At 41.1% G+C, this 15,000-nt stretch overlaps 2 protein-coding genes and 1 non-coding gene across 3 annotated transcripts in view; all 3 read right to left on the reverse strand.

The window, feature by feature from the left end:
- LOC138010125 (uncharacterized) overlaps window positions 1–3,307 on the reverse strand; it is a 4,260-nt gene extending 953 nt beyond the window's left edge. The window contains exon 1 of the mRNA XM_068857080.1: window positions 2,532–3,307. Coding sequence (XP_068713181.1) covers window positions 2,532–3,307 — 776 coding nt within the window. The remainder of the gene's footprint in view (window positions 1–2,531) is intronic.
- The window catches only part of LOC138011857 (uncharacterized), a 330,121-nt gene that overhangs the window by 228,391 nt on the left and 86,730 nt on the right, over window positions 1–15,000 (reverse strand). The window lies entirely within an intron of this gene.
- Window positions 6,906–6,978, reverse strand: Trnas-aga (transfer RNA serine (anticodon AGA)). Its single transcript has one exon. It is a non-coding gene; the product is annotated as a tRNA-Ser (tRNA).

The raw sequence follows: 15,000 nt of genomic DNA on the forward strand, positions 1-15,000 counted from the left end.
GGGTATCTTCTAGCTTGTCTACCTCGATCCAATCAGAGAAATGGCAAACAGTCACTAGGTATCTTTGCTTTTCCAGCTCACAGAGATCTTGACTGATTATCTGCCAGGGACCTGTTGGTATTGGTAAGGATTTCATTGGTTCTTTTGGTGCAGAATGACCATACTGGGCGCAAGTACTACACGCATCACACATGTCTTGGATGGACTTTCGCATGCCGGACCAAAAGAGGACTTCACGTGCCATACGTATGTTCGATTCCCCACCAAAGTGGTTGGCGTGGATCTTGCGAAGCATGTCCTTTTGCATCGAGTGAGGTACCATAAATTGGGCGCTTTTGTAAATAATGCCATTTTTCACTGACAGTTCGTCCCTATAAGTCCAGTAGGGCCGCAGATTCTCGGGGATGCTTGCTCTGTCTGCTGGCCACCCTTTGACAATGACGTTGTATAGGGTGTTCAGTGTGGTGTCTTTGCTAGTTTCCTCACGTAGCTGGTTTTCAGTGATCTCCGTTAGTCTCGGATTCCGTGTGTTGTAGTCGGACTCCATCTCCATTCTGAAAACATCAAAGTCCCGTACTCGGGCTGTGATGGGGTGGGGGAGGGCTGCGCGAGAGAGTGTGTCTGCCAGGTAGAGAGTCGGTCCTCTCTTGTACGTTATTGTGAACTGGTAACGCTGTAATCTCATAAGCATTCGTTGTAGGCGGGCTGGTGCCTTGTTCAGTGGTTTCTTCATAATGGTTTCTAATGGCTGGTGATCTGTGTGGACTGCAATGTCAGTCTTGCCATACAGCCACTGGTCAAACTTTTCGAAGCAGTTGCAGATTGCTAGGCACTCTTTCTCGATCTGAGAGTAGCGCTGTTCTGTAGGTTTCATGCTTGACGAGGTGAAGGCAACTGGTTGTAGTTTGCCGTCATCACTGGGCTGTAAAAGGGCGCCGCCGACAGCATTATCACTGGCGTCCGTCTGGAGGACAACTGGTTTCCGAAGATCATAATAGGCTAAGACTGGGGCGGACGAAATCAGTTGTTTGGCCTTGTTGAAGGCTTTTTCTTGAGCCATGGACCATGAAAATGGTACAGCGTCCTGGGTCAACATGCGTAAGGGTTGAATCACAGAGCTTAGGTTGGGGCAGAAGGGCGAAAGATAGTTAACCATGCCTATGAAGCGAAGGAGTGCTGGTTTGTTCTGCGGTGTGGCCATCTGTGTTATTGCCGCTACTTTGTCTGGGTCAGGTTTTAAACCATTATCCGAGATAATTGTGCCCATGAACTTGACCTCTTTAAGCTTAAAGCGCAGTTTGCCCGCGTTGAGCTTGATGGATTTTTGGTTACAACGTTCCAGTAAGGCGATGAATCTTCGGTCATGGTCAGTCTGGGCTTCCTCGAAGGTGTTGCCCTCCCCATACACAAGGATGTCATCGGCTATACATATTATCCCATCCAGGCCTTCCAATGCAGATGTCAACCTCATTTGAAACTCGTCTGGTGCACTAGTAATACCAAATGGGAGACGGAGCCACCTGTATTTGCCGTATGAGGTATGCATGGTTGTCATCCATGAGGATTCCTCATCTAGGGGAATGTGGAGGAAGCCTTCTTTAACGTCCACTAGAGAGAAGCACTTGGCTGCACTAAGCTTATGAAGCTGTTCATTTAGCGTGGGCATTTGATGTTTCGGACGCTGGATGGCCTTATTTACCGTCTGGCTTGGATCGATGCATACGCGGAATTTTTTGGGTGTCTCTCTTATTAATTCATTCGAACACCATGGGGTTGGTTCATGTACTTTGACCAAGACGCCTGCCTGCACATAACGATCTAAGGCTTCTTTCTCTTTTGCTCTTTTCGCTACCGGTATTTGATGGACGGGCATCTGAACGGGCTGGACACTGTCATCAATCTGAAAGTGTACAGGTGGACCAAGCCGGCCAAGGCCTTCGAATGTGTCAGCATACTGGCGTGTGATGTCCTGAAGTTGCAGCTGGCCTGGCGGGGGAAGTCGGCGGTTTGAAGGAATAGTAATTGGAGCCGAAGGTGATGGTGGTGGATTGCACGGGCTGGCTGGGGTTTCGTGGAGTTGCTGGAGATGGTTGCATGCCATAGGGTTCACCTTGTTTTCGCATGGTACTGTATGCTGTTGTGTGCCAGGAAGGTCATAGTGTTTTAGACTCGCATTGTGGTCTGCTGATGAGTGAAGGGAATGAGTCTCGTCCGCGTGCACTCTAATTATGCCCAGTTTTTCGCTGTCACTGCCAGACAGAAGTGCTGGCTGGATGCCAATGCAGGAGTCTGGCAGGACTTGAAAGATAAGGGTGTCAAACTTGTTGTTCTTTTCGCACAAGAGTTCCACCTGACCAACAGGATGAAGTGGCTTGGAGTTTCCATAGGGGTGTAGGCGGTAGGGGGAGTGCTTTACTTTGCTGTCTGGGAAGAAAGAGCGCAGGGTGCTGGCAGCGATGGTGTTGCAGGTTGCTGCAGTGTCTATTTGGAACTTTAATTGCTTGAAGGTCCGGCCCGTCGCTGAAAGTGATAGGTTTGTGAAATATCGTTTTGACTTCTCGACGGATGCAATGCTGTGAACTTGTGTGCCCAAAGAGTATATATAGTCGTGATCTTGGTCATAGGAGGATGCGTGGTCCTCTGCTGTGGCATACATCTCGGTGTAATGCAGGTCTCTTGGTCGGAAGTTTGTACGGGGATCACGTTTCTGGCTGCCCTGAAGGCCCCTGCCTTGTGGTCTCCAAGTAGGTCTGATACTGGGGCTTGGAAGTTTGCGGTCTTCTAGGCAGATTCGGGCAAAATGGTCATTTCCACCACAGCTGGTGCAGGTCTTTCCATTAGCTGGACATAATTTCCATGGATGTGGACCACGCCGATCTCCACACCAAAAACAGGTACCAGGCTCCCTGCGAAGTTTCATCTGACTGTGTCTAAGGCCCGTCCAGTGGACATGTTCGTCGATTCCTTTGGACCAATCTGCAATTAACTTGTTTGTCTGCTTGGCGGACTCAATAGCTCTCGCTTCGGCGACTACATCGGACAGGGACTTCTCAGAGTTGTCAGGTTCTATATGTGTTTTAAGCAACTCCGTACGTATGTTATCCTCACTCAACCCAAATATAAATTTGTCTCTACAAAGTTCATCACTAAGATCGCCATAGCCACATAGGCTGCCAGCGTGTCTCACCTTAACTTCCCACTCTTGAATGGACTCGTGAAGGCCTTGTGAAGAGGTCCAAAACTTGTATCGATCGGTCAGGAGTGAACTTCCTGTGCTGCCTGTGTAATGGGCTCGTAGTTTATCCATCCAAATCCAGGGTTTCTTTTTATCTTCGTCTGGAATTTGAGGTTCGATTGTGTATCTGACCACGGACAAAGCTTCATCTGGAAGTGCAGATCGTAACGCTGAAATTTCTAGTAGAGGACTCTTGTAATGAGCGGCTCGTTCTGCAACAGGATCTTTAGCGAGGTCGCGGTAACTGGCTTGTACACAGTAATCGTTGAATCGTAACTCGAAGTTTTTGAAATTTTCGCTCACATTTCCCACAAGTTTGAGCTCCGGTCTTTTAAGGTTCGCCATCGTGTTTCTCCACTTCTGACACCAAGTCTGGGGGCCGGTATTAGTAACAGAACTTCCTTTATTCGTAGTAATACATACGATATGGCGGCACTATATCGACGTTCCCCTACGTATGATCGTGCGAGTAGCCGCTGACCAACATGTTCAACAATCCGTTCGGGTTTTTACTTATCTTAAGTCACGGGAGTATATCTTCAAGTACTATATTTGGAAGAAACAACCTTCTTAGATCTTGTTAGAGGGCTAATTTTAGACTCTTCTTAGGTTTTTTGGCAATTAGTTAAGACTTTTAAAATCTTTTCAGCTCTCTGCGGAAAGTAAATACACACACCGATAGCAATTAGCAAAGTTTAATATGAAGTTTTGTTTTCTACATTAAACTTAAAAAAGCAGAGCTAAAGATATGTATATTTTTATTTCTTTTTTCCTTTTTGTTTAAGGTTCAGCAAACAAACAAATAAAATAGAAAGTATTATTAAGGAAATGAAAATATTACAAAAATAGTTTCAAACATCAGATTGAACATCGGCGATACCAAGCCAGGTAATAAAGGGTTCTTGATTTTTAATGCTAAAATAAATTGGAAATGGGAACTAGATGGCTTGTGCAATGTAATTTAATTTAAAGAGTAAGGGTGGACAAAATAAGGGCGAAAAGCTCTTAGAGAGTTTTTTCCCCTAATGCATATGGCGTCAATTTTAAGCTGTTGTTTGTAATTAATGGTGTACTAATTAATGATACGCCTTCGTTACTTATATGGAATCCAATCCTTCTTTAATTGCACCTTCCTTTATTTGAGTAGCAGTTTTAGATTTTGATATGTATTTGAGACAGTACGGTTACTGTTAGTTCGCTTTTCCTTTAAGTTTAGAATTACTCAAGTTTTTCGCATGTGATTCATTTTCATTTAAGAATAGTTGAGGATTATTTACTGAAATGGAGATCAATTTCCACCACTTTTACCGACACTGAGGGGAATAATTGTTTTAGTATGTACTACACAAGTTCAATAGACTTTATTCATAAATGGCGGTCACATTTCACATTTTGTCCAAGTGCAAATTAGCCTACCAAGCCTCATTTTAGACCAAGAATTCTTTTCAATTCATTTTATGGTATCGAGGCTTGATTGGCTAATTTGCACTTGGACAAAAGAATCATAAATTGACCTCCATTTATGAATAAGGTCTTTAATCAGCCGAGTTTATCGATAACATTTTGCTCCTCGGTAACCGAAGAGAAACGGCAAGCCCCTTGTTCGTTTGGTCAGAGGTGAATAGTCACAATAATAGGTGCGGTTACACTAGCCATTTTGCGCTTGGGTAAGTGGCTATTTCCCACGGGGAAGCAATTTTTATGTGTGACGGATCTGCCCAAAGGAAAATTTCCTGTGGGAAATTTCCGTGGATACGTCAAAAAGAACAAAAGAATTGCCCATGACAGTTCCAGATGTAAGTCTTTTGGTTAACAAAACCCCAAAGTGGCTCAACCAACCACAAGATTGCCGAACGCGAGGAAAATACATGCTGTGATGAACTGTGTGAACAACTGCGGACGTGGAAATACCCAAGCACGCCTTTTCTGGCCAGCAGCAAGTCGACTTCTAAATTATAAATTGGAGAGTTACAAGGACTAGAGAAAGCTTAACTGAAGTCGACGTCTTTGTTGCCTTTTTAAAATGAAGCGATGAATCGCTGAACTTAATTGAGGTGGACAGTTTAAGAGAAGCGCCGATCGTGACAATTACCGAAAATAAGCCAAAGAAAAGTTTGTCGTTCAGATGTAGATCTTCCATGTTTACTTTTTTTTTAGATCATTAATTTTAATGTATTTTGTATTGTAATTAGTTTTTCAAAAACCATTTAGTGGAAAAGCTAATAAATCTCATCTTGTCTTATCTTAAAGGTAAGTTTCCCACCAAAACAGGCCAACGCTTACCTTCCCCTTGGGTAATTTGCAAGTGTGTAACCGCAAATGGGGAGTCGATCATAACCCAGGGTAAACCTAAACCAAGCCGTAACCTTAAGGTTCCCCATGGGCAAGAGGTCTAGTGTAACCGCACCGTCATCATCCATAAAACTTGCAATATCTTTTTTCACCCATCTCTTTTCAAACCGTTACATTTTTGCAGTGAATTTTCTTTTCTAGTTGTGCAATTAGTCAGGCTTGCTTTAAATTACTTCACTATCTGCCGTTACTTAAACACTTAAATAAATGGCCGCAACTCTGCGGAAGCTTGTTATCCAGAACTCACCTGCTTCCAGTTGATGAGAGAATCTTTTAGTGTAAATGACTGCGCATACAGTGAGTGTGGGCGGGAAACAATTATATTACCATATTTGACGTCGGCTGATCTACTCGAAAACCTACGAAGGTTTCAATATTACATTTCTACTTTTCTCGTCGTCAAAGATGAGATTTCAACTTGCTGTGAAACTGCTTCAAAAACATAAAAACCAAAGCATATAATAATGTTCTTCAGAGGTATTCCGATATTTAAGGGACTTGCACCTTTAGTATTAAAGTTAAATGTGAGGGAATATGACATCAATATCCCTTCAAAGGAAGGTCTTTTGACTGAGGCTTTTCTTGCCCTATTTCTTACAAAAAAAAAGCGTTTTATTTAAATGTATTTTTTCCGACAATCACGCATCACGTAATTCTCTTCGATGTCGACAGATCTTTCATTCTTTTCAAATTTAAACCACTATTCTTGTCGTGGTTGCGTAAATTTCCGTTTATGGAAACATTACAAACCTAACTTTAGAGATACTCCTTAGAGAAAAAACGTGTTCTTCTATCGACTATTTCCAACTATATAAAGATTAAATAGTACAGATAACTGGGAGTGGGTTTAAATTTCAGTAAATTTCTTCTGGGGGTCTTAAAATCTTCGATCGACGGCGACCGTTTCACTAGACTGGCAAAATAGACAAATATATCTTATGATCTGACAATATAGTTCTTCTCGTTTATTTTCAACTTATGTACATTTCTGGCCCTTTGTCTGCAAATCTGCAACTTGAAATTGTTTTAACATTGCTGTTCAATGAATCATTTTCCCGGACCTTCAGATCTTTGGTTCTTGTTTTTGGCAATAGTGCTTACATCTATCTTTTCAAATACAGCTAACAAATATCAAATGCTACATGGATTCTTTAATTTTGGTTTTGAACTTAAGTATCACCAGCAATGATTTCTTAATGATGAAATGGTCCATGAAATGAATCATATATGAACTGCGGATATGAAATCAAGTGACGCTATGATCTTCGCAGTTATGAGCATAATTTTTGCAATTGCGTAGAGAAGCCTGAAAAATTCAGGACTTCAACGGGGTTTGAACCCGTGACCTCGCGACTCTGGTGCGAAGCTCTTACCAACTGAGCTATGAAGCCACTGACGTTGGGAGCTGGTCATTTGTGGGTTCTAATAGTCCCGTGAGGAATAAATCAATGATGAAATGGTCTATGAAATGAATCATATATGAACTGCGGATATGAAATAAAGTGAAACTATGATCTTCGCAGTTATGAGCGCAATTTTTGCAATTGCGTAGAGAAGCCTCATTTGTCGTACCTCGACAAAGAAATGTACCAAGGTGGAAAACGCCATAAATAATTCAGTCTGTTGTTTCTCAAAAACCTGTGAAAATCACGCTGTGCCCTGAACTATTTTCAAAATCCTGTGAAAATCACACAGTTTTTGTCAATTCCATTGTCTTCGTTTCGATCCCACAAAGATGTGAGCCTCCCAATTAGCCGGTACTTGTTCCCTTGAACAATTGAAAGATCTGAATTAATCATAGTACCATGGTTGATACAACAGCACCGGAATACTCAGTTTAATTTTACAATAATATTAAGAAAAATACGTGTCTTTTACATTTTACAAAAATTTATCAGGAGTAAAATCATGAAAAACCATGAAATAAGTCAGATATTATATTAAATACCTCGAACATCGGTATTAATCCATATACATCCCTCAGGCCTACGGCCCTCGGGAGGTATATGGAATAATAGCTCTATTCTCGGTATTTACCTCATAGTTACAATATTACACGAAGAGTTTTCCTCCATTTGAGGCCACAATTCAGCTGCACTTAAGAGTGACCATCAATAATAATTACTGTAATTAAATTTCCCCACAGGTATCAATTCACATTGGACGTTTTAATATTTATAGAAAGCATTGACGTTTGTATTGAAGTATAATGGCACGTCTTTCCAAGAAACACGATTAAATCTATAACGGGTTTTCCCTTTATTTGACATTGAACATTTTTCCTTTCATATTTATGCATTTAATTTTTCATTTCAATATTGTTGGAGAGTTTTCCTTTCGCTTGAGATCAGAATTCAACTATATTCATGGTGTCTCATTACACTAATTAAGTTAATTCAGTAGTCGTAGTATATCTCCCCCTCCGAGGATCAATTAATTTTTCACCTGTTAGTTTTATAGAACAGAGTTGGGTCTGTGGTACTCTTCAAGAGATTAACAGTTCGCTTTTCGAAGAAACACTAAAAACTATGGCAGCTTTTCCTGTCATTCTTTGTCTGACCTTTACCCATAGCCTTGCATCAGCCGCTAAATCATGTACTACTAATCAAGCCCTATCAGAATACGGTTTCGCTCTTGTTGATCACTCGTATCATTCATTTATTGCTGATCGTTTGGCTTCTTGTTACATCGCTTGCAATATGCAACCAGCTTGTCAAAGCCTCAACTACAATCTTGCTGACAAGACTTGCGAGTTCAACAACGACACCAAATATTTTCGTCCCAAGTATTTTGTGGAGAAACCAACATCCGTTTATGGGAATAACCCTGATTCTGGTAAGCTGGTTTTTCTGTTTAGAATATCAAATATCACCGTAATCCCTTTGTACTTCATTCTCGTTATTCTTATCTTGTGAGCGAAAAGAATTAGCTTCTAGTTCAGACAATCAATGAAATTTATTTGTCAATCTTATTCTATGAATTGATGATTTATGTTAAAAATCAAACTTTTGGCGGACAATGATGATTTCCTCTAGATTTAGAAACTTCGTACATGTTTGAAATAAGTTACCATGGGCGCTTTTCCTTTAACCAGAGGCTTGAGTTTAAAATTTCGATAATTTCATGTGGCCGCTCGAAACCAATCACATCAAAGAGTGTTGTCCCAAAATGTAAACAGCGACCAGAAATGAACCGATGCGACGGAATTTTTATGATGTTCCAAAACTTTAGGACCACTTTGCAAGATATGCCAAAATGTCCAAAATTATTTTCTGGAAAATTTCCGTTCCATTCGATCAGTCCTTAAGCGTACATATTGGAGTTTTTTTTTCCAAATTCCCGGTCGAATGGAAAGCGCCCAATGAGAAATACAATGGTCACCCTTCTTAAGAGACCCTGGGGCAGATAGTGGGGACGAGGACAAAATCGGAGCGGGCGACTTGCAAAAGTGCAAAGAAAAAATAATCGGCTCTTATTTCTCCCTCCTACTGCAGCTCGTCGTATTTTTCTCGCCCGCTCTGGTCTTGTTTCCGTCCGCACTATCTGCCCCTGGCTTTTTGAGGATGCGTCCACAGTACTTTTATCCGGATTTTTATTTTATTTTATTTTTCGGATTCAAAAATATCCGCGTCCACACTTAGCGTATTCCAGTCGTTTTTGCACCGGAATCGCTCAGTGTAAAATGCAGACTGAAGTTATAATATAACTGTTAAAAAGGCCCAAACCCGTTACAAATGCTAACCTGAAAACAATATTTATGCCTAACTGTTGACATTTCGATTCCAATGATTTAATTTCATTCCCAGGCACCTCACGTCCAAGGGCACTTTAAGATATGGAAACAATTCTTTACCGTCTTTCAGGGTCTTAGGACCGGATACGCCAAGTTGATTTATCTCATCTAGGAAAGACTGGATCCAGCGCGTTCGAAATTTACGGATACCACTGTCCACACGTATCTGAACTCGCAGCGTATTCAAAAAAATTGCACTCTGGAGACATCATTCGAAAGTTTTCGATTTCGAAAATCTCCAATTTCGCTGGATACGAGTGGACACAAGCTGTATTCGAAAAAAATTGCGGATACAAAAATTTCCAGCTGCGTGTGGACGGGGCCTAATTCGCAGAGAAAGGTAAAAAAATTTACTTAAAGACCTAAAATGCTCTCCGCTTGTGCAGCACGAATATTTTTCCTCTTAGAATCCATAACGATCCTTTTTTTGCGTGGCCATTGCTCTACCCATCCACTTTGCGAAAACACCGTAATATTTTACGCTGTGAAAGTAAGAGGACTTCTCAGGCAAATGAAAAAAACACTGCTGTCCTTTACGCTAACCCACAACCAACGGCATCGTGCGCGTACAACACTCATCACTCATTTTCTATATTTCCTTCAAGAATCTTCGTGCCAATCAAACACTAGGATACCTGTGCTATATTCCGGAATTCCAAGGACATGAAATGATTTACGTAAGGGACATTGCCCACATATTGATAACGATCCGAGAATTCTATTTACATTTGCCGTGCGCGTACACGAACAGTCATCGCCAACATTTTCTCTTGTCATCGTTTATTTTCCTATTTCCTTCATTACTCTTCCTACCAACTTAAAGGGGATGATAAGATTGCGAAAGATGACACAACGCTTTAAAACCGCTTTTAACTCATTCGTTGCACCCCTTTTGTGGTATTTTATGTCGCTTTCTTTCCCATTTAAAATCTGAATATGTTTGATGATTACGTTCAGCCAAAACGATGCGCAGGCTAATCGACGGCATTCATTGTAATCTTTCGATCATGAAATCTAGATCTTCACTGACTCTTTTAAATTACAGCTCATTTGCTTAGGAAGCAAAAACAGCACGTTTTTTTTTTTTTTTTTAAGTTTGCATTTAATTTAATCGATTGCATTGATTTGCTTGGTCTTTCAATTGTCTCGCATCATTGTGCGCTAATTCTCGGCGATGGAGAAGAACGAAAATCGAAACGAATAGCATAAGCCTCAAGAGAACTTTTCAATTGCCAACAAGGAAGGATTAACCAATTGTGAAGCCGGTTATGAACTAATGTTTCTTATTTTACCGAACTGATCAGAAGTGAATCTTTATTTTTGATTGTTGACCGTTGCTATGTAAACAACTCTGAGCAGCAATTTGTCTCGTTTTAAGTAAGAAAATACGATTAATCAATACTTGTGTAAATAACAAGACCAGTATAATCATTTCTCTCACGATGTCTTCACTTGAGTTGTAGCCGATAACGACGTTTCGACCGTCTCGACTGGTTACGGGCTACTCTTTGTATCACGGAGGTCTGCTGTGATTGGTGGAATTCAGGCTTATTGCTCCGTTGAATAATTTCCCGAGGTCTGATTCAAAATTGTTCCCTCGTAGACGTATCGATCTCCTGTCGTGTTATCCACACTTCGGGAATTTCGAATCCATTATTCCTGTTGATGCTACAAGTTACAAGTGTGAAATCTTATCAGGATATATTCTTGGCTTGCGCGTGACGTCACTGTACTTTCCATATTTGGGTATCCGCCATGTTGGGGTTCCACCGCGGGTAAAATTTACATGTGTTTATTACGCATATATGCCATCGCTGTGTACTATACGATGAGTTCTTTGGAAAATGAACGCGTCCCCTCGCTTGACGAGCTTTGTAGTAAGATCCCAATATTGTCGGAGTATAGTGCTAAACTTGACGACAACGTAAAACGAAGATACGTTGAAAAAATCGCCGAAATTGGAGTCGATCCGGTCACCATTCCCGATCAACAGTTTGACACGGAGTACCTTCCACCTATCGAGGCGATGGATTTGCTTAGCTACTTGGTTTTGGAAACGAGTTTCTACACGAAAGAGCAGTTCAAAGCATACAAGAGTTTGGAAGCCTACAACTTTGTGGTTTCAGGATTTTTATCAGGCATTCAAGGCTGTGTTGTCGCTGGAAAGCACGTTGTTACAGAAAAAGTGAGACATTCACAAAGAATGAATGACCCTTCGATCTATGTGTGGGTTGTCGCCGAAAAAGACGGAACAGTCAAATCAGCCCACTGCTTAGGGTGCAAAGCAGGGCTCTCGGAAACGTGCTCTCATGTTGCAAGTGTGTTGTTTTATATCGAAGCGTGAACGAGGATTCGCGGTAAGTTGGCCTGTACCCAGGCCAGGTTAAATGTACGTGGTTGTTGCCATCATTTGTAAAAGACGTCCCATATGCAAAAATGCGCGACATAAATTTGACCTCCGCCAGAAAACTTAAAGCGGATTTGGATGAAAAAATCGATAACTTAGGAGAGGCTCAGGCAACATCCTTCACCGGCAGCAGAAGAGAACTAACAGTACAAGTTCCCACGGAGACTGAAATGAACACCCTTTATGAAAGTCTTGACAAAAAAGTTTTTTAGCTACCTGGACAGCTATCTCACATTGTAGACTAAATAGTTTTTGAGACACACAAAAAAGCTTCAGGTGTTATTGCTATTTATTTACAAAATAAACTGTTTCAACCAATTGGCCATTAGTAAGGTTTGACAAATTAAAATACTTCCCTTTCATTGCTTTACAAATCGTAATCCCCTTAACCCTTCACTCCCAAGATCTGAAATTCAGTTCTCCTAACTGATGACCATACAGTCTTTGTTCTCTGTTCTTGAGAATTTGGTGTAACATAAAGACACTTTCCCATAGTTGTAATTTTCCAAATTCTCACCACCTGTCTCCTTGACAGAGTAGTAAAATCGTTAGGAGAATTTATTTGCTAGTCATTCCTGGGAGTGAAAGGTGTAAGTAATAATTTTCTAATGTAGGCGTATGATAAAGAACTTCAACCTAATGGCTTAAAAAACTGCAGCCATTAAGGGATATAAATCCAGTGGTAAACATCTAAGTACCTTTCCTTTTTGTACAGTTATTAATGATCAATGATGAGGATATCTTTACAAGTAAACAAACTGTCTAACTGGTCATCTCTCATTTGTCTTTTTTCCCTTTTCGAAATATAATTAATTAAAACTGGCTGTTATTGGTTTTACAAGTTGTATTTTCAAATAAATGAACTGGGAATGACATGACAGGATGAACCTCTCATTGTTATAATTAATAAATATCAACTCCTTGGGTTTAACATATAAAATAGCTTTACAACGACTCCCGGTCAATTTTTATGTTCAAATAAATCAACTGGGAATTACATGACAGGAGAAACCTCATTGTTATAGTGAATAAATTTCTTTCAATTTGTTGGGTTTAACATATAAAATTAGCTTTACAAAAGCACATTGTTACCTTTGGGGAGGGGGGGGGGGGGCACTCAACATATCTTTAGCTGGGGAGGTATGGCTTAGTCACTCATCTCCCAATTTTTCATAACCAGCTTGAGTCATAATACCCTGTCTCAGACAAGAATGAACATCAAAGAATAAGGACATCTAAAGTATCCTCTAAACGCCGAAGTTGGTTGTGGGTCAACTGTCTGGTGGTGTTTGAAAATTAATTTTCATTCTTGAATCTCCTCATTGAACCTCTTAGAATCCCATTTAATTTCAGGAGAAATCCATATTTGAGACAAAAAATCCCTAAAAACCATATTCAAATTGGCCACACAACCCCATAAGGGACTTCCCCAGGTGGTGGTACACACATTTACAACATTTTAAAATTAAACCAACAAATTTCGAAACAGCATGGTTTACATAAGTACAATGGAATCCCAGTTTTGTAAATCCTCTATTTTTTAAAGCTTCTGAAAACTTGGACTCGGAGTCATATCCTCTCTTAAACTATTTTTAACCATTGATTTGAACTCTCTGATTTCACAAACCAATTTACACTAGCCTTAGAGGTTAACAAAATTGGGATTCCATTGTATTTTGCACCGATTAATCTAATCAAATGGGACAATGGGGCCACATAGATTGACAAGTCCAGAGCAAACTCTGAGTATGCGGTCGATCATAGGTACCTGGATCTCAGGATTTCCAGTTGGATTACAGGTTAAAAAATCTACTGACAAGGTACTCTCAAGAATAGTGTATTTCCTGCGTAAAAGTCCTATAACTCGTTCAACGTGGATCCTAACATGTGCGATCCCCCTTGTTCTTTCAACGTCAACAGGGTCCAGTTGTTCTTTTCCTTTAGTGAATGCTGGAATTATGAGTTTTGCTTGTTTAAGGGCAACACCATCGTGAACAGTGAATCCCCTGTCTGCGATAACTAGATCCCCAGGAAGCAAGTTGTTGAGCAGCCCACAATTTTCCGTGAGATACTTGTCTGAGGTGCGTCCCCCCCAGGCTTCTGAGACAAAGGAGATGCAGCCTTGAGGGGTTATGCCGATGAGGACCTTGACTGTGTTGTGGTGTTTGTACGAGCCAAGTCTTGGTGTGGAACATTGAGTCTCAATTTCATCAGTACCATAACCATCTCTTGAAATAAAGAAAGGGATTGTGTTCTTCGTTTGACATGGGGTGCAACATGATTAAAAGTGGCTTCCAGTACTTCAAATGTTGGCAAGCCAGTGTAGAAAGACACTTTCCCGTTATCATCTTTGAAATAATTTTTGTCAAAAGGCTTGCTAGTCACTGACTCAGCAAACAAGTAATCAAACTCTTCTGTTTGAGTTGAGGCATCACTTCGTGGGCAGTCCTTGATGGAAAGAGATTCCACGGAGCGATATAAATAATCGAACGCTTCTGTTTGAGTAGAGCATGTGCTGTGTGTTGCTTGCTCGTTGGGATATGATTCTTGCTGGTCTGTAGGTTGCAAGTCGTTCTCCACTTGGACTTGTTCTGAACTGGTACTTGCACTTTCGATCTCAGCAGCAAAATCAGCAAGGGGAACTCCAGGCTCATATAATTTCTGCTGCTTCAGTGAACGTTCTTGTTCCTGTTGTTCCGCGTGACGTTTTCGCCTTTCCTTTGACCTCTCCGCTCGAGCCTCTCGCGATTGCGCTTGATGTTGTTCACTTTGCGTCGCCGTTTTGTCATGGCCTAAATTGAGAGTGGGAACCCAGTCAATATTGTAACGATCCCACAAAGGAGCTGCAGTTCCAGAATGGAAATGTTGGTCGCAAACTTTATCGCTGTTCAAGATTTTATCCGTAAGATCAGCACGGCTTATAGCAGAGATCCACAATCGCCGTCGCTCGATACTCAATTCCTCAACTTGTGGGCCTTGATTTGTAATAATAGCTGGAACTCGATACAATCGGACTCCCTTACCTCGACCAGTCTTTCTAGAACAGCCAACGATCAGGCACATAGGCATTTTGAGGCAGCGGAATTAGAGAAAATCGCGTTTAGGTTCACGAGTTGGTGACTACGTGGTCAGCACACTGGCCGCCATATTGGTTTTGGAACCCCAACATGGCGGATGAAAATGGCAAATTGTACCGGAAGTCACGTGACTGCA

The sequence above is a fragment of the Montipora foliosa genome, chromosome 7 (genome assembly GCF_036669935.1).
Source record: "Montipora foliosa isolate CH-2021 chromosome 7, ASM3666993v2, whole genome shotgun sequence".
In the NCBI taxonomy this organism is placed as follows: domain Eukaryota; kingdom Metazoa; phylum Cnidaria; class Anthozoa; order Scleractinia; family Acroporidae; genus Montipora; species Montipora foliosa.